A 19,333-nucleotide genomic window follows, 5' to 3' on the forward strand; every position below is an offset into this window, starting at 1 on the left:
GAAGGCAGGATGCTAGTCAGAAGAGGCCATGCTTCCTGTGTGCCGGTCATGATGGACATGTTTGCATCTCAGGCTGCTCCCTGGGAACTTGCACCCCGAAGCCGCATGCAGGCAGGTGCTCTGCAGAGAGCGGCCCAGCAGGGGCAGCTGTCACACACCCAGCTCTGCCTTCTCTTTTCAGGAGTCACCTGCGGCAAAGGACGGACACTCCAGAGACACCACGTCGGCAGGCTGTGTGCCCGGGAAGGAGGGCAGGGACAGCGGGGACAGGTAGGAAAAGTCCCTCGTGGGGGCGGGCGCCCTGAGAACAGCGCGTCTGCCATCTGGTGACCGCCACCCCTGCCCACAGGGCCTGGGTGGCTTTGTGTTCACACTTGGGATGCGCAGATGCTGTGCTTTTTACAAATAGAACGTTTGTCGCAGCCCTGCATCAAGTCAGTCTATGGGCACTGTTTTTCCAACAGCATCTGCTCGCTTTGTGGTTCCTGCATCACAGTTTGGTAATTCTCTCAGGATTTCAAACTTTTTCACTATTACTATATTCATTATGACAGTCTGTGATCTTTGAGGTTACTATGGTAATTCCTTTGGGGCATCACAGACTATGCCCGTAGAAGATGGCAGACTGAATCGATAAATGTGTGTGCGTTCGGGCTGCTCCACACAATCTGAATAGCTGTCCCCCTGTCTCCCTAACTCTCAGGTCTCCCTGTTCCCAGACACACAGTATCGAAGTTAGGTTAGTTAACCCCACATTGGCCCCTAAGTGTTCAAGTGAAAGGAAGAATTGCTCCTGTCTCACTTCAGATCAAAAGCTAGAAATGATGGGGCTCAGCAAGGAAGGCATTTTGAAAGCCAAGAAAGGCCTAGAGCTAGGCCTCTTGCACCAACCAAACAGTTAGGCATGTTGTGAAAGCGAAGAAAGTCCTTGAAGGAAATTAAAAGTGCTGCTCCAGAGATCGCATGAATGGTAAGAAAGAGAAACAGCCTTCCTGCTGGTACGGAGAAAGTCTGGGTGGTCTGGATAGATCAGACCAGCCCAACATGCCCTTAAGCCAAAGCCTCATCCAGAGCAAGACCCTAATCTCTTCAATTCTGTGAAGGCTGAGCAGGGTGAGGAGGCTGCAGAAGAAAATTCTGAACGTAGCAGGGTTGGCTCATGAGGGTTTGGGAAAGAAGCTGTCTCATAACGGACAAGTGCAGGTGAAGCAGCAAATGCTGACGTAGGAGCTGCAGGAAGTCATCAAGAAGACCCACCTCAGGTCATTCATGGGGGACGCTACACCAGACAGCAGATGCTCAGTGTAGAGGAAACAGCCTCCCCTGGAAGAAGATGCCGTCCAGGCCTTTCATAGCCAGAGAGGAGAAGTCAGTGCCTGCAAGCTTCAAGGGACAGGCTGACTCTCTTGTTAGGGGCTAACGCAGCTGGTGACTAGTAACTAAAGCCAGTGCTCATTCACCATCTGAAAATCCTAGGGCCCTTACGAGTGATGTGAACTCTACTCTGCCTGCACTCTGTACGTGGAACAGCAGAGCCTGGGTGACAGAACATCTGTTCACAGCATGGTTTCCTGAATACGTTAAGCCCACTGTTGAGACCTATTGCTCAGAAGAGAAGATGCCTTTCAAAGTAGTGCTGCCCATGGAAAATTTACCCAGTCACCCACGAGCTCTGATGGTGATATTGATGTGCGATGAAATCAGCGTTGTTTCCATGCCTGCTGACGTAACATAATCCCACCCCTCAAAGACCTTCATGCCAGCCCACAGACGACCACTGCTTCTTGAGTATATGCACACGTACTGTTCACCTTAGAAACTACCCGTAACAGTGTTTTCTTCTTCAAATCCTGAGCCAACCTCCCCTGCGCCTCTTACAAGTTCAAGTGTAATGAAGGAGTATAAAAGATTCCCACCCCCAAACTTTTTATTGTGAGTTTCTAGAGGTATTGTGTATGTTGTATGTCACGTGTATTCGAAACTGTTATGAACATGACCCTCAATCCCTAAATAATTCAGCATGCCTCAAAAGTGCCAGCCTGATTACAGTATGATTGTCACACCCAAGAAGAGTAACAGTAAATTCCTTCTGATATGCAAATGACAGAAAGTGAAGAGGAAGCAAAGATCCTCCTGATGAGGGTGAAAGAGGAGAGTGAAAAAGCTGGCTTGAAACTCAACATTAAAACTAAGATCGTGGCATCTGGTCCCATCACCTCATGGCAAATAGAAGGCGGAAAAGCAGAATCTGTGGCAGATTTTATCTTCCCAGGCTCCAAAATCACTGCAGACAATGACCCCAGCCATGAAATTAAAAAGACACTTGCTCCTTGGAAGAAAAGCTATGAGAAACCTAGACAGCATATATCTCGTAAGACTAATTTTTTTGGAACCAGGTCAATCAGGATTCGTGTTTGCATTTAGCCATATGTCTCTGTAATCTTTGGTAACATTCTCAGTGTTAGCCTTAGTCAAACATGGCCAGGTGTAGAAGTAAGTAGTAAGTCTCCAACTTGCGCGTAGAAAGGGTAATTGCAGGACCCGCCAATCAGCTCTGCCACCTGCGACTTCATGCTGACGTCCCCTTCTTTGTGAGATGTTCCACACATTCAAGTTTTTCCTCCCTCTTTTGGCTAAGGTTTGGCTGCTTCTGGAGTCCTAGTGCAGAGCTCAGCAATACCCGTTGTTTTTGTCAAGCCTATGCATAAATAGTTAAAAATGTGGTGAAAATAGCAATAGACGAGAAAAAAAAAATGGAAAGCTTTCCCCAGGGGCCCGTTGACGAGGGCTGCCCACCCGGCCTGATCTGGCCACTCCTCAGAGTCGTGCCCGTGGGGTCCGTCTGTGTGACGTGGCGGCTCAGGTCTCCCCGAGTGTTGCGAGATGATGGGTGTCCTAGTCTAACACCCAGCGGCAGAGGTGTCTTGCCAAACAGCAGCGGCAGCTCCACTGCTGAGTGGAGGGTGGGGTGGGATGCCATTTTCCAGAGTTCAGGCGGCCCTTGTACGAGAAGCAGAGGGATGAACATGTTGATGGGCTGGAACCCGTCCCTGCGACGCTGTCCTCTTTCTGTGAAGGCCAGAGGACTGCGCGTGGTTTTGCTTGATCCCTCCAGATGGTCAGATTTTATGTCTTAGATACTGAGTATTAAAAATGAGGCCTCTGACCACAAGGCCAGTCAGTGGCTCATGGGGTCCTTCATGAGAATGATGGGAATACCAAAGAAAATGCTAGGGGAAAGCACGGTGCCTACAGACCCCACGGCCATCTGCCTGCTGTGTTCCCCACCCCAACTCCCCATGTGCCTCTCTGGGGCTTCTCTCCTCCTCCCCAAAGTCCTGCTCAGCACTTCAGCCTCAGCTTGCCCATTCTACCCTCAGGCCTTCCTGGCCCTTGTCCCCACCAGCACCCCAAGGACAAGGACCTGATTCCTGCTCCCCTTCAGTCCCCCGGAGAGGTGGTCCCGGGCGAAGACCTGGAGTGGCGTTGAGATGCATGCTGGCCTGTGCCCCATCCCGCTGGCCCTGGGCCGTCCTCTCCTAGAGTACTGGCCGTCTGTGCGGTGGGCCTTGACGCAGATGAGTGAGACCGTTACTTCTTCAGAGCTCTCAGTGGAACCTTCTTGATCTGCGTGCTTAATCCCTTCTACTTAACCAATGGAGCACCCAGAGAGCAGGGACTATCCTGAGGTCACACAGCTTATCAGCAGCAGAGTTGGAAACTGAGCTGCGTCCCGGCGTCCGTCCACCCCCAGCCTCCTGTGGAGGGGTGGGAGCGGGTCTGGTCTTCACATGGAGCTGTGATCCAGGGAGGACCACCCACACCCCACACACAGGGCCACGCTGCCTTGGCCCCAGGCACGTGGAGCCCCAGCCCTGTTGACCAACACAAATCACACCTCTTTCCAGGGCCCTGAAGTCGCCAGACGCTCCAGAGGCTCAGTCCGAAGAGGAGGTGGACGAGCTGTCCCTCATCGACCACAATGAGATCATGGCGAGGCTGACCCTCAAGCAAGAGGTAGGTTCCTCACAGGCCGTACGTGCAGCGTCTGGCCCAGAGAGAGGGTGAGGGGGCGTTGAGAAGGGAACCTGGAAGTGACCCACACAGAAAGGCCACAGCCAAGTGCTGACCCCGGTGGCCCTGGGCTGTGGGCTGTGCACCCTCTTGTCCTGGCCCCGTGCCTGGGCCACTGCAGGTGCTCCAGGACGCTGGGCACACGGGTGACTGCCCGGAGGAAGTGTGCTATCCCCTTCTTCGACACTTGAAGAGTGAGCTTGGGCAAGTGGCCTGTCCTCCGTAAGCCCCGGATGACGAGACTCTGGAGGCTGTTGTGAGCACGAAGCCCGTGTGGGTGCTCGGCCTGGAGCCCTGTGTGCTGGGCCTCCTTAGGGCAGGATGTTTTTATGTTGTCAGTGACAGAACCGTCCACATGTCTCTGCATGGGAGGCACCAGCCAATTAAGGGATTTCAGGCCTGGCCACACGGCTGCCTCCAGCCCGTGTCTTATCAGAAGCGCCTCGCTGGTGAACACGGTGCCCGAACCCGTCACTGCCCGAGGAGCTGAGCTGAGACGGCTTTCTGCTCCCTGCTGCCCAGCAACCCTGGGGACTCGGGGGAACGGCTCCCAGTGACGGCCTTGACCACTCCCCAAGGAGGTAGCCGTGTTCTACACACAGATGTGGCCCAGTCATGGCCCAGAGGAACCAAAAGGCGGGGGCTGGCTCTTCTGCAGAGAGAATGATGTGACTCTTGCTAGAAATTTCTTGAGAAAAAGCAGGTCCTGGGCATCGCTGCCCTGCCTTAGCTGGAAATCCAGGGCGCTCCCAGGACCCTGGGTTCCAGGGTTAAAGCCTGCCCTAGAGAGGCAGATGCATCTCTGAGAGCGAGCACTGGAGACACGCGGAGGCTGGCGCGGGGCGGACTCCTCCAGGATTACAGAGAGCAGCCTGGGCCTCCTGGGCCTGTGACAGCTCTTTCTTGGCTTCAGGCCAGGTTTATGGGTGAACGCCTCCATTAGCTCCTAGGAAAACAAGACTTTTCCCTGAGTAGACAGGCTGTGGTCAGTATAAGCCACACTGGTTATAACTGAGCATCTTTGTGACATATCTCGCTCCTCTAAGGGCTCCCGGGAAGAACGTGTGTCGTGAGCAGTGTCCCTCCCACTGAGAGCAGGTGTGGGTTCGGCAGCTCGCTGCAGCTCTCCCGGAAGCAGCCTGCTGTCTGCAGCCTCATCCCGCCCCCTCCAGTCCTGCCTGCCTCCCCGTGGGCTCCCCGCCCCCTCCCCTCTCTGACCCATGGGCTGGAGAACGTCGGGGCCAGGCCCCTGACTCAGCAGTGTCCTCGGCGCCCTGCAGCTGGGCTGGGCCGCTCCCGGAGAGTGGGGGTGCGCGAGGACCTGGGGGTTCTGTCAGCTTGCCCCTAAACCGACTCTCACGGCTGCACTCGGCCCCACACCCTCTTCTGCTGTGGTCCTGCAGGGCGACGACGGGCCAGACGTCCGTGGAGGGTCAGGCGACATCCTCCTCGTCCACGCCACAGAGACGGACAGGAAAGGTACAGCTGCCCCTGCGCAGAGCTCGCCGATGCTGGGGGCAGGGGGAGCCTCCAGTCCCACTGAAGCCCGGACACGCTTGGCCCTGGTGCCCTCCCCTCCAGCCCTGAGCGGGTCGGAGCTGCCGTCGCGGTGCTGCTGGCTCACTGTAGGGGGCGCCGCTGGGGGACGGGTGGCCCACACTCAAAGCCAGCGCCTGGGCACCCCGGCTGTCTCTGAGTGGGTCCTGTGTGTGCAGGTAGTGGGGCCCCACCTCGTCGGGGGGCGAGTTTCCGGGGCAGAGCCCAGCACCTGCGGGCACCCCAAGGACAGTGTCCGAGTAACAGCCTGACGCGGCAGTGGAGTCGTGTTGACGTACAGGGAGCGTTTATTCTACTTTTCCTGGTGTTTCCTGACGGCTGCCCTGGGCGCATCTCTCTTCCTCTGGGAGCTTTGCGGGCAGACACTCTGTCCAGTCCCACAGCAGCAGTACCGCTTCCCGCCCTCAGCACAGAGACACCCCGTCCCTCCCTGGTCCCTCGGGAGGGCGGAGAAGCAGGGCCTGTTCGTCTGCTGGCAAAGGCGCGGTCTTTCCAGGTTGTGTTCTGTGGTGAGGGGGCCTGTGAGGCCAGCGCCCGTGACCTTGGTTAGGCAGGAGGGGCCGCACACATGCCCACAGCTGGGCCCACCTTCCCCCACATCCATTTCCTTTTTACAATTTTTTTTCTTTTTACATTTTTTAAATTGTCAGAAAGATGATGGAACAGCAGTGTTAAAGTAAGGAGTGGAGGAATTGAAACACCTCAGTCTTGAAACCCTAACCCCCCAATTTCATGTTTGTACTCGACCTGGTTCTTGCATCTTGACAGCAGGTTTCCCCAAGTATGTCGCCCAGATGGAAAATTTTAAATTAGGAAATAAGTACCAGAGTAATTGTTTGCATTGCTGAAAATTTGAAAAACAGAAAAAGAAACAGCTCCCAGACTCTCCGCAGCCATGCTGTTGCCCTCCAGGCTTCTTCTGACCCGAGCACAGCACGGTCCTGGAGACCCTGGGTTTCACCCTGGCCGGGCAGCCGCTAGCCTCTACCCAGCCTCAGCAGACTCAGCTTTGTGAAGGGGTTAAGTGCCCTGTGGGTGTGAAGGTTGCGTGAGCTGAGATGAAACACGCCTGGCACATAGGAACTGCTCGAGGAGTCTCCATTTGCAACCCTGGGACAGCCCCTGCTCTGCCCCCTGCAGTGCCCCCTCCCCCGCGCCTGCTGCACTGGCAGGAGCTCCGCCCTCACCCCGGTCTGTCTGGGAGTGAGAGGCTGAATGGGGGCCAGCTCCCGTCCTCAGCTGTGAGCAGGGAGCTGCTGATCTGCCGGGTGCCGTGGGCTGCGGCCCAGGCCAGAAGGGAGCCCAGTGGGCAGAACAGCCCGAGACCTTCCAGCTGGTGCCGACTGCCTGGGGAGGCGGCCCTGCTGCCCCCGGGGGCTTCTGCTCACTTTTCTCCATGGAGGGGTTTTGAGGCTCCAGTCATTTGTCCCCAGGATGGACGCTGAGTTAAAGGTCCCGGGCCATAGCAAACTCCTCGGGCAGGGGCCGCCTGTGGACCAGAGACCACCCACTGGCTGGAGGTCCTGGGCTCAGGGTGCAGCCCCAGACCCCTTCTTCTGGAAGCAGGCCTTGGCTGGTGCTGGACCCATCTCTGCTTCCTCATCGCTCTTTGAACAGAAGCCCAGTCTCGACAGCAGTGGGGTGGTGTTGGGGGAGGGGGTGGTGCTTGAGTCCAGGAGGGAGCCCGAACCCAGTGCCCCCGCCCTGAGCCCTCCTCAGGTCACCGCTCCGCTGGCCAGGCACCCCCCCCCGCCCACAGCCGGCTCAGACACGGGTGCAGAGGGGGCTTCTCCCCTCATTGTCCTGGGGGTGATCAGGGAGGGCAGGGGACAGGAGCCAGGGCTCGACCAGGTGGGGCTGCTCAGCTGGAGAAGGGGTCCTTGAGGCCTCCCCCCAGTGAGTCAGGGGTGGGATGAGAGAAGACAGTGGATGGTGGTCTGTGTCCAGCTAGTGCATGCTCAGCCTCACGGGGAGGACCACAGACTTGGGAGCCAAGTCCAGACTCAGACCTTAGCTCCAGCACAGGCTAACCTGAAGCTCTCCAGCTTGACCAGGTCCTTGGTCCCCAGGAGGGACCTGCATGTAAAACTCCCTGATTTTCCCTCGGTATTGGAGACCGCCTGGCTAGGAGGGTGTGTCACAGCTTAAACAAACGGGCTGTTGTGAATCTGGAAAGGTTGGGAATCCCCAGCGAGAACCAGCCCCTCCAAAGGGAAGGAGAGGTGTTGGGTGGGAGTGGCAGCCTAAGTCCCACCCGGCCGCCAGGCCAGGCTCCTCCTAGTGGGCCCACCCGCCCCTGACACCAGAGCCTGCAGCCCAGAGTGTCCAGCGGCGTGCCAGGAGGAGCCCCAGGCCTTTCCCTCAGCCTTACTGTGCGGAGGCTCCCACGGCGGTTGCTCCCAGGCGCTGCCGCCCCCAGTGTTACCTGTCACTTTGCTGCAGAGCCCTGCTGACGGCTCTGAATTGTGTTCTCTCTGCCCGTGATGGTTAAGACCCGAATCAGCAAGTCTTTGGGCAAACGAGGCGCTCAGTGTCTGGTTAGAGGGGGGAGCACGTCCTGCCGCGGGCGTGCTGCCATCGGTGCCCGCACCAGCAGTGGGCTAGCTGAGCCGTTCCTTGTTCCTCCTTCCAGATCTGGTGTTGTACTGCGAGGCCTTCCTGACCACCTACAGGACCTTCATCACGCCCGAGGAGCTCATCAAGAAGCTGCAGTACAGATATCCTTGCCCGTCCCTCCCTCCTTCCCAGAGCCCTCTGTGGGCCGAGGGGCAGTGCTCAGCCCGGCTCTGCATGTCCCGGCTTGGGGCCTCCAGCCAGGCTCCTCTGCGCCTCATCCCTGTCTTGAGGGGGCCGAGCGACGTTGCGTGATGTGCTTGAACAGAGGGTGCTGCCTGGTGGCCGTCGTGATCACCGGGTGATTCTGAGACAGAAGGACCTGATACACCCTGAGGGCCTCCCAGGTGGAGCCAGCAGTAAAGAGCCCACCTGCAGTGCAGGAGACGTGGGCTCCACCCCTGGGTCTGGGAGCTCCCCTGGAGAAGGGCATGGCAACCCACTCCAGTGTTCTTGCCTGGAGAATCCCATGGACAGAGGAGCCTGGCGGGCCACAGTTCATGGGGTCGCAGAGTCGGACACGAGTGAGCACAGTGCACCCTAAGAGGGAGCGTGTGGGCCCTGGGGGACCCAGGTCACTGGCCCGTGCGGCCTCTGGGAGCTGAACCCCGGGCGCCGGGGGTGACAGGTGTAGAGTGCACGGGTCGTGAGGACGTCAGTGAACAACCCCGGGCAGGCCTGGCCCTGCCACCTGCCAGCAGGCCCAGCAGTGGACAGAAGCTCAGCGTCCACGCCGCAGTCAGCACCCGCCCCACGGGCTTGCCCTTTAGATACGACGCCCACCGGCAGTGGCTGAGGAAGACCCAAGGCTGGCAGAGACCCGCTTGGTTGCCTCTTTCTCAATGCAGTCTTGCCCCTCCTGCTGAGGCTGACCTGCAGCTCCTGTCCCAGGAGTGGGTCCCCTCCCAGCCTTGTCCTGCGTCACAGCCCGTGGCTGCCACCTGCTGGACAGCCCAGCCCAGGGCGGGCAGTCCTGAGTCCTTCAGCTCCCCCCCTCCCTCCCCGGTGCCCAGACGCCCCCCACCCGGCCCCTGCCTCCCCTGTCTCTGGCCCTCCCCTCTCCCCTGACTCGCCTCGGGGCCCCGGTCCCTCTGAACAGTCCGGCCCACGCACAGACTTCATGCCCTCCAGCCTCACACCTGCAGTGGCCACAGTCCTGGCCCAGTGAGTGACAGTGACTCACACCTGCTGAGAACCTCCTGGTGTCGGTTACAGAGCAGAGCGACGCACGAGTGACCTCACTCGGCTCTGATACCGTTTTATGTACTTAATGTCACTGTCTGTAAGGCGGTGTCCTGATACTGTTCCACACCATGTGTAATTAGGGAAAGTGAGATTCAGAGAGGGTGGTGGGACCCGTGCGGCAGTGTGGAGGGAACGCGCCCACACCCAGGACTCCCAGACCCAGCTTCTCAGCATCTACCCTGAGTGGCCGCTTCAGGCGTCTCAGCGGACAAGTCACAGCACCAAGCCCCTGAGCACAGCTGGCTAGCAAGCCCTCACTGTGGCAGGCCCCAGCACGGCCCCTGGATGTGACTCCTCCTGAGTGTATTTCTAGAGAGCAGGTGGGAGGGAGCCGAGAAGGGTCCAGAGATGGCAAACTCAGGAGGGCAGCCAGAAGCCATGATGCCCCAGGGCAGTGGGTCTCCAGAGCTGGGGAAGACCTGGGGATGGATGACGAGGGTGGAAGACGACCTGCCCCGCCGGGCTGTGCGCCGCCCCCACGGAGCCGCTTCCCTCTGCCTGAGCCCGGGAGGCAGCCGTGGGTCAGTGTGTCTCAGGGACTTTGGGTCCACCCCGGCATGCAGGGGACGGCTCTGCAGGCAGGAGAGGCTGGTGGTCGAGAGCGCTCCTCAGGGTCAGACAGGTGCGGGCTGACCCCACCTCGCAGCCCTGCCGCCCTGCACAGGCCTCCACCCTCCCCGTGTTCCCAGAGTTTGCTCGGGAAGGGGTCTGGAGGAGGGCAGCCCTCCCCCAACATCGCCACCCCTGCCCACGAGGACGGCTGTTTCTTTAACTCGGGTTCCACGTACGAGAAGTTCTCTCCTTTTGCCGACACGTTCAAGAAGCGTGTGAGCAAGAACACGTTTTTCGTGCTGGTGCGGGTGGTGGACGAGCTCTGGTGAGTCCTTCCGCCCACATGAGGGCAGGCTGTGGGTGTTCGGGTCCCCGTTGGGGTGCAGGCTTGCCCAGAGACATAAGCCTCCCGTCACATTTCCACCTGCATCTCCTGGGTCACCTGCCCACCGCCCTGCCCGGGGTCCTGGCTGGTTCACTCCTGCCAGCTTCAGCAGGAGCCCCGGGAGGATGACCTGGCCCCTCAGACCCAGCCGGCCCTGACTTCCTCATGGGGGCCGTGCCCTCGGCCACCAGCGTCTGGGGGGGAACTACTCCTGCCCTCCGCAGCTGTCCCTGCTCTGCTGCGTGGCACTTGGCCATTTCCCTTCATTTAACACACACACAGCATAGGTCCCTTTCCTGCATCCAGAGCCCCCCCCCCCCCCCCGCCTTGCCCTCAGGGAGGTGACCTCAGTGAGCACAGGGTGGGGCTGGGACACACTGTGTGTGGAGGAAGTGCGGGGGTCCTGGGGGGGTCCGGTCTGCAGAGCCCGGACGGCTTCCTGACCCACACCTCATGGGGCCCGGAGCTCCTCTGAGGCAGGATTTGTCTCCAACCCCGGGCCCAGCATGGCCCCTTGTGCTCGTCCAGTGCCTCCGAGCATCCCCCGAGAGGACGGCAGTTACCTGCCACCACGGAGGCTCTGCCGCTCCCTTCCCACCAGCGGTTTCCCAGCTCTGCGCGGGGTGTCCTGTGGCCCTCGGGGTCTTGGGGATTTCAGGACAGGTGCCAGCAGCCCTTCTGCTTGCCTCCTGCACGGCCCCGCGTGACCCTTGGGCCTCTAGCCTGGTGGAGCTGACAGAAGAGATCCTGAAGCTGCTGATGGAGCTGGTCTTCCGCCTGGTGCGCAGCGGGGAGCTCAGCCTGGCACGCGTGCTCCGCAAGAACATTCTGGACAAGGTCGATCAGAAGAAGCTGCTCCGGTGTGCCAACTCCGACCAGCCCCTGGCGGCCCGGGGCGTGGCAGCCAGGTGAGCCCCCGCCGTGTGCCCAGCTGCTTCTGGTCCCCTCTGCAGAGAGGTGCCAGCAGCTGCCACGCCCGTTTCACTCAGCACACCCCCTCCCCGGCCCCACGGCCGGTTCTGAGCGGGCCTGTGACGGGGTGCCTCAGGGCCGGCCACGGGGGTGCCCCAGGCTGGGCCTATCTTCCAGGGTGGTGATGTGTGGGCCATCCCATTTTAACAGTAAGTGGGGTGGCAGGGCATGTGTGGGCATCCCAGGACAGGGGGCAGGAGTGCCTTTCGGGCTGTGATCAGTACCAAGTTCTTTCTGGTGCTAATATAGCAACTGTTACCAGTAATTCTCAAATGCCCCCATGCCACCCCGACCATTCTGAGAATCTGTGTACAGGTTCCAGTCTGCTACCCGCCCCTCTCCCACAGCCGTGGGAGTCTGTTGGTGTATCACCTCCTCATTGGCATCTCGGTCTCTGTGTGGCTGTGAAGCAGGTCGTGTTCCCTCAGCTCTTGAGACCTGCAAGGGGGCCCCCACCATACCGTCCACCGACCACTCATCTAGCGCCTCTGTCTTCCAGGCCTGGGACCTTGCACGACTTCCACAGCCATGAAATAGCCGAGCAGCTGACTCTGCTAGATGCCGAGCTCTTTTATAAAATAGAGGTACGGCCGTGCGTGGGGCTGGGGGGGCCCGGCCCTGGCCTGGGTGAGCGCCGTTGCTTGGCCCTGAGTGAGAGGAGTCACTGCTCCCAGCAGAGCTGGAGGGCCCAGGTTCTAGCTGGTTCCCCTGCTTTTCCAGATTCCTGAGGTTTTGCTTTGGGCCAAAGAGCAGAACGAGGAGAAGAGCCCGAACCTGACCCAGTTCACGGAGCACTTCAACAACATGTCCTACTGGTGAGACGGGCCTTGGCGCGGACCCTCCTGCAGGCCCCGTGGTGCCTTCAGAGCACTCCCATGGCCGGGGGAAGGGGGTGCCCCTTCGTCCCTCCCCGCTCCTTCTGGAGCCCCGTGGACATTCACTGTGCCCCAGAGGCAGGGCAGGACAGAGCGTGTTCTGCACATTGAGAAGGGCCCCCTGGGGACCAGCTGAGGAAGACTCGACCAGGACTGATTAGTAATGTCTGCCATCAATGGCGGCAGAGGGTCTTAGCTTTGTCATCCTGCCCTGCTCATGGCCCCCTGGCCCCAGGGCTGATCCGCACACTGACTTTGCCTGAAGAAGAGCAGAGTGGCTCTGTTAATACTTTATTTAGCCTTAACCTCTTAGAGCAGGGTGAAGCCCCACAGAGTGTCCACGATGTAACACAGCAGAGCCGCTGGCTCCACAGTGGGACTCAGGGTGCCCACAGCCTCTCGGCTCCGATAGAGGACGGTCAGGGCGTGGCAGCCAGCAGGCTCGTCCTGACCCACACACAGCCCATCGCCAGCACCAGGGAGCATCTGGGACTTTTCAAGCGCTCTGAAGACAGCGTGCTGGAGAAAGCGGGGCCTCCCCTTGGCCTGCTCCCCTCCTCTCCCCCAGAAGCCTCTCGCTCCTCAGCACGCGCTTGGTGTAGCTGCCCCGCAGAGACCCAGGCGGTTTCCGGTCCACGCAGCCCTGAGTGCCGCTGCCAGCTGCCCCTTGCTTGGCACTGGGCCTACAGACACACCCCTGGGTCCTGCCTAAGAGGGTGGGTGGGGCCCTTCAGGGTCAGATGAGGGGCACTTCCTCTGGGCAGCACAGGGCCGAGGCCACCATGAGGTCCTGGTGCGAGCCTGGCCTCAGGCTGCGGCGGAGGTTCTGGGAGGTGGCCTCCTTGTGGCCTGCACGGTGGCCTCTCAACCCACACGCCCCCTCACCTCCCGAGCTGATCCTGAGGCCGGTCACAGAGTGTTTGCAGCCGCCTTGGTGCTCAGGGTCAGCGCTCACCAGGAACGCCCCCATCCGTGTGGCTAGAGGTCCCCCTCCTGGAGTTCAGCGCTGGCCCCCTGGTGTGCAGGGGCTCATGGCCAGCGGGTGCAGGCGCCCGCCTCCCACGGCCGCCAGGACCAGCCAGAGGCCCGGAGACGAGTCTCTCAGCCGTCCTCCTCCCCTCGGTCTGCACAGGGTCCGGTCGATAATCATGTTGCAGGAAAAGGCCCAAGACAGGGAACGGCTGCTCCTGAAGTTCATCAAGATCATGAAGGTAACTTGGGGCCCCCTCCCCAGCGGCGACCCCCCGCCTGTCCCTGCCCACCCTCACGGCCGCCTCCCCCCTCCCCGCAGCACTTACGGAAGCTGAACAACTTCAACTCCTACCTGGCCATCCTCTCGGCGCTGGACTCGGCCCCCATCCGCAGGCTGGAGTGGCAGAAGCAGACCTCAGAGGTGGGCGGGCGCCACTTGGTCTCCAGGCACTGGGCCCTGGGGCGCGGGAGGCAGTGCCCGGGTCGCCCGCCCCGCAGAGCCGTGCCCAGGCCCAGCTTCCCCAGGGGCTGCTGCAGGCGGGCCGCGTGAGGCATGGGTGTCCTGGCACCAGGCCAGACTTGCTGTCAGGTGGAGTGCTTCAGGGAGAAGGAGGGGGTGCTGAGCGAACATGTGACCGAGTGGTCTGGCCCAGCCTGGGATCAGCACCCAGGCGGTGCTGGTCACCCTGAGACCTGAGTAGGAGCGTCCTGGGAAAGGAGGGGAAGTCCCCTCAGAGGGGACAGGGCATAGGACAGAGGCCAGGGTGGCCACGTCACAGGAGTCCTGGGGCACCTTCACCCTGGCGTGGAGCTGCTCCTGGGGAAGCGAGGCAAGGCCCACGGGGCTAGGTGTCAGCCGGGCTCCCTGGGAGTCGTCTCCCAGCAACATAAAGGGACAGTTATGAGACAGTGGTGTCTAGAGAAGTGGGACATTCCCCCCAGCTGCTCCAGGAACACATAAGAGGGCCTGAGAAGGCAGGGAAGGCTTCCTGGAGGAGGTGACACATCAAGGTGAGAGGCACGTGACAGGTGACGGGGCAGAGCCCGCCCAGCGTGCAGAGCAGCGAGGTCACCGCCCTCCCCGGTGGGCTCTGCCTTTGTGTGTTGGGAAGCAGGAAGGCAGGCTCAGGCCAGCAGCACGGCCCGGCCTGTGGCGCTGAGCGCAGCCAAGCAGCAGCCCGAGCGGTCCCGCGGCCGTGTCCACAGCAGGCCTGGCCTGCCTGCGGCCGGGGCAGGGGGGCCTGGCTCTGGGTTGGCACTTGGTGATGTTGTCGCGCTCATGGACGGCACGTCCTCCCGACAGGGCCTGGCCGAGTACTGCACGCTTATCGACAGCTCGTCCTCCTTCCGTGCCTACCGGGCCGCCCTCTCGGAGGTGGAGCCACCCTGCATCCCTTACCTGTGAGTACAGCCTCCCCCATGGTCCCCTCGCTCACTGCCCCGCAGACAAACCCGCAGGGAGAGGTTTCCAACCTGGATGCTCCTCTTGTATTTAACTTAAAACGTGCTCCTTGTTAGACAGTGGAGACGAGTGAGGGCCCAGCGACAAGGGCTCGGTCTCCCCACCTCCCCGTCCCTGAGCAGGTGTGGGCGCACGTGTTGACAGGCGTGTGGCACCGTGCTCTGTCCAGCTGCCCCGCGCCTGGCCGCGCCTCACAGCAGCCCGAGGTCCCTCCAGTCTCCCCATGGACCCTGGGGGTGCCTGGCTGAGGCAGCTCTGGATGGGTCCCCCTGTGGGCCGGGACGAGGGTAATCCCTGGCACGTATGCTTGGGAAACAGCAGGAAAAATCAGAGCTGAGTGGGTTTCTTGTGCATTTAGATCCTTTAGTGGGGTAGCAGACAGCGAGGACTTCCGAGAGAGGGACAGGAGCCTGCGCAGTGACCCAGGGCCAGCTGTCCAGGGGCACGTCCCGCAGGCCTCCGCCCTCAGAAACGCGGCTCTCAGGGCTCACAGCCCCTCCTCGCTGACGTCCCTTCCCCCCCCCTCCACCCCCTGCCCTGGTCGGCGGCAGCTGCGGGTTGCGCCTTCCCCAGTGGAAGAGCCGCCCCGCCCCGCGTCAGGTGGCTTCACGCCCTCTGTGTGAGAGCACGTGACCACACCCCTAACCCGGGGGATTGACCGCCGCCACCACCGAGTTCAGGGTTCTGTTCTCCCGTCCCTGTGACTTGTACCCGGTGGACCGGGGCTCTGCCGGACCAGCACAGGGGTTGCGGGGCTCCCTACGTAGCAGGCAGGCCTGAGCCCGCCTTCCCGGAGCCCCAAAGCCTGGGAGTCGGGCGTTCCCGCCAGAAGCAGCACAAGCACCCAGACACGCTCGTGGGGCGCCTGCCCACACACCCGCTGCCTTCTGAGCCGCCCCCAGGGTGCTCACCGGCCTGCCCGTCTCCCAGGGGGCTCATCCTGCAGGACCTCACCTTCGTCCACCTGGGGAACCCAGACTACATCGACGGGAAGGTGAACTTCTCCAAACGCTGGCAGCAGTTCAACATCCTGGACAGCATGCGGTGCTTCCAGCAAGCGTGAGTGGCCGTCCCGGGGGTCCCGTCTGGGGGCTGCCGGAGCCTGTCTCTCCTGACTCAAGACTGGGGGGTCTCCCTGGGGCCCGAGCAGAGGGGAGCCCCTAGCTCTGAGGACCAGCGGGGGCACCCCTGCCCTGTGAGTTCGCTGGGGTGGTGGGGGATCCCGGGGCTGGGTGGCCCTCATGGCCGCCCCCTCCTCCCTCAGGCACTACGACATCCGGAGAAACGACGACATCATTAACTTCTTCAACGACTTCAGTGACCACCTGGCCGAGGAGGCCCTATGGGAACTCTCTCTGAAAATCAAACCCAGGAACATAACCAGGAGGAAGACAGACAGAGAAGAGAAGACCTAGGGGCGGCTGCCGCGGGCGAGAAGAACGCCCGAGAGAGGCGCAGGGCCGCTCCAAGGCTGAAGGGACTGTGGACCTGTGTGGTGGCGGCGGCCCGTGTCCCGGCCGAGGAGCCCCAGCCCGGGCGGGCCCCTGCCGTGCCGGGCGGGCGTCCGGAGCCCACGGCTGCGGCGGAGCCACAGGCGGCTCTCACGGCCAAGCTGTGACCCAGTGGTCTGGGTTTGGTTGGGGTTCTGCTTCCGCGCCGTCTTCCACTCTGCCTGTGTCCCCTCCCCGAGCCCGGGAGCCGCAGAGCACGTGGTCAGCAGACCGAGGGACGGAGGGACAGGGTGCCATCTGAGTCTGCTATCGTGACACGGGGCAGGGGCCCGCGGGCCGGGGCTGCCCACCCGGTGACCGTGAATGACCGGGCCTGCAGGCGGGCGGGCAGGGAGACCGGGCAGACTCCTCTCACTTCCCACACGCTGCTTTTTCAACGGAGGATGGGGGCGCTGCTCACCTGGCCCGGAAAGGTACGACAGGGGCCCCCTCAGCAGCCCGGAGCTAGGGCTCCACTCACGGTACCGGCCCGCCCTGGCCGGGCCCAAGCAGCCGCCGTGTCAGTCCTGTTTCGCCCCTTCATCTCCCCCTGCCCTCAGCCCCCGACCTGGGCACCCAGGAGCTGGGCAGGCAGGCCATGACCCCCCAAGGATGACTCCAGCTAAGCGGGGCCAGCGCTCTTGGTGAGTCCCTTCAGAGAGCGGAGGGCAGGCCAGCGGCCCCACCTCTGTCACTTGCCGTGTGCCTTAAACTCCAGCTCCTGCAGGCTCCCCTCCTGCCTTGTCCCGGGGCCAGATGGGCTGCTCTTCGGCCCTTTCTGCCCTGTGGCTGGCTCTCCCGTGGGAGGACAGGGTCCCAGCTGCAAAGCCCCGCCCGCGAGGCCTGGCGTCTTCAGGGGAAGGTGCTTTCACCCTGCGCTTCCCCTTAAGCCACTCTCGCTACTGAGGCTGACAATCCGAAGCGAGGCCAGTGAGGGCTCACAGAGGCGCCCACCAGACTCCATGCCAGCCAGGCCTAGGTGTGCGGGCACCGCCCCCCTCCTGATTGGTTTCACATCACGGAGTGCCCGCCGCTCCCGGGTTTGGGACTCAGGCTGGCAAACAGCAGGCTTGGTCCAGGCTTAGCCCAGTTTCAGCAGAACGAAAAGAGTGGAAGCAATCTGTTAACTATTTAAAGAAACAGCCCTGTCACTCCGAGTCCTTCGTGGGTTTCTGAACAGTTTTTATCGAGCAGCCGTCTGTCCTGTATGCAGAGGGGAGGAGTCTGAAATGTCAGCCACGACCCCTCGGCAGCGATCCTTGGGTGGAACGCGTCACTTTATTATTTAAGGAGTGTGTGTGTAGAGTCGCTGTTTATGAACAGTACTGTGTGTGGGGTTGGGTTTTAGTTTGTTCCCGCTTTTTCGAGTCCTCTCATTTCAGCCTTCCTCCCACCTCCCTCCTGGCCTGGCTGGCTCTGCTGACGCTGCTGTGTGGGCCAGGGGCCGGCGAGGCCAGGTGACTCCCCGTGTGAGGACAGCAGGTGCAGTGTGCGTTTTAACTTATTGGGCTCAGGGTTCCCCACCTCCACCTCCTGGAGACCCATCCCTGGCTCTGGGCGCTGCCAGCCTGGCTGTGTGGTTTGTCTGGCTTAGGGGCCAAGTCAGGTGTACGAGGCAGCCTGTGTGACGAAGACACGCTCGGGAGCATTCGGTTCCCTGCGGGGCCCCTCCACACCTGTGGGTGGGTCAGGGCCAAGGCAGGCATGCGCCAGGTCCGAATTAGACCCCGATTCTGAGCAGCGCCTCCCCCACCACCTCCCAGTGTTATTACATTGTAATATATCCCCGACTAGACTAACCGGCTGATCGTGGCATCTTCCTGCAGACATTTCAAACCTGTAACTTTTATATGAAAGGAAATAAACACGGATGAAAGCCGCGGCCGCCTGTGTGTGCACCGCACGCCGCGTGTGTCAAAGCGACCATCCGAGCTGTCTCCTTTCTTTGATCACCCTGAGGGCAGGAGGGGTGAGGGGCCTTCTGTCCCCACGCTGCGGTCCCTTCTCAGCCTCCGAGGTTTCTGCACCTGGAAGTGGCAGCAAGGACAGCTCTACCTGACAAGGTCTGTGCGCGCTCAGCAGGTTACACCTGGAACGGCATGTTACGCCTGAGGCTGTATCGCCTACCGAGCACTCTGCAGTCAGCTTTACCTCATAGATCCTCTCAATTTGAAAATCATACGAGTAAAATACTACAACCCAGAGAAGCACTACAAACAAGAGAGAGGTACTCGACATGAAAGAAATTAAATTGAGTTGGAAATCCACTCACAATCATCAGGTCCAGACAGGCTTAACAGGTACTTTATACTGAACAGACAGCTTCAATCTTAAGCAAACGCCCTTGAGAACAGAAGGGGAAACCACCTAATATGAGTAGAATACAACCTGGAAATCCAGACGCGGACTGGAGAGTTAGAGGTCATCTCAGCAACCCAAACCAGCAGTATGTTAAAATCCGTACTCCCCGTTGGGCTCATCTCAAATGCATGGAGTGATCGGAAACTGGTCAATGTACGTGACCCCTTATCTGGGCATTCCCACCTGGGACACCTTTTCCTTCCTGGGGAAGTAAGACCAGGTACGCCTTCTCCACGTGTACTTTCTCTACCATGGCATACTTCAAGATTCCCAGTGTGGAGATGGCAGGACCCTGATTGGAGGCAACCCAGTCAGGAACCACTTACACTGTTCCATACTGGGCTTTACATGAATCGAAAAATGAACTTGTGCTAATAATTAAGCTGCTGAGATTTTAGGGTTTATAAATTTGCACAACATGGCCTAGCCTCTCCTGAATAAATAAACTAACAGATTGAAGGAACATCGCATAATCACTTCAGTACTCAGAAAGACCGGTTTAAAAAAAAATTAAAACACCAGCTCTTAAAATAAGTAGAAATCAGAAACTTCCTTAGTCTGATAAAGGTTACTTTCTAAAATCCTAAGCAAACATTATAGTTAATGATGAAATATTCAGACAGGTTCCTTTAAAACAGAACAAGGTAAGGACCCCAACATCACTTTGTCTTTAATTGTTATACTGCAGATACTAGCTAATTTAAGAGATTACTAAGAAAACCAAGGCAGTTAACTGTACAGTCAAAAAACTAAACATGCCCCTAGATACAGTGAA

At 60.1% G+C, this 19,333-nt stretch overlaps 1 protein-coding gene across 11 annotated transcripts in view; it reads left to right on the forward strand.

Annotated features, from left to right (window-relative positions):
- The window catches only part of RAPGEF1 (Rap guanine nucleotide exchange factor 1), a 134,271-nt gene extending 116,151 nt beyond the window's left edge, over nt 1–18,120 (forward strand). For all 11 annotated transcript variants that reach the window (XM_065928199.1, XM_065928201.1, XM_065928204.1 and 8 more), the window contains 13 exons: nt 182–270; nt 3,909–4,017; nt 5,478–5,553; nt 8,264–8,348; nt 10,274–10,366; nt 11,149–11,334; nt 11,898–11,982; nt 12,119–12,213; nt 13,406–13,484; nt 13,565–13,666; nt 14,549–14,646; nt 15,638–15,766; nt 15,972–18,120. In XM_065928199.1, the coding sequence (XP_065784271.1) occupies nt 182–270; nt 3,909–4,017; nt 5,478–5,553; nt 8,264–8,348; nt 10,274–10,366; nt 11,149–11,334; nt 11,898–11,982; nt 12,119–12,213; nt 13,406–13,484; nt 13,565–13,666; nt 14,549–14,646; nt 15,638–15,766; nt 15,972–16,122 (1,377 nt within the window). In that variant the 3' untranslated portion in view covers nt 16,123–18,120. The remainder of the gene's footprint in view (nt 1–181; nt 271–3,908; nt 4,018–5,477; nt 5,554–8,263; nt 8,349–10,273; nt 10,367–11,148; nt 11,335–11,897; nt 11,983–12,118; nt 12,214–13,405; nt 13,485–13,564; nt 13,667–14,548; nt 14,647–15,637; nt 15,767–15,971) is intronic.
- Nucleotides 18,121–19,333: the final 1,213 nt, after the last annotated feature.

This window comes from Muntiacus reevesi, chromosome 3 (genome assembly GCF_963930625.1).
Source record: "Muntiacus reevesi chromosome 3, mMunRee1.1, whole genome shotgun sequence".
Classification (NCBI taxonomy): domain Eukaryota; kingdom Metazoa; phylum Chordata; class Mammalia; order Artiodactyla; family Cervidae; genus Muntiacus; species Muntiacus reevesi.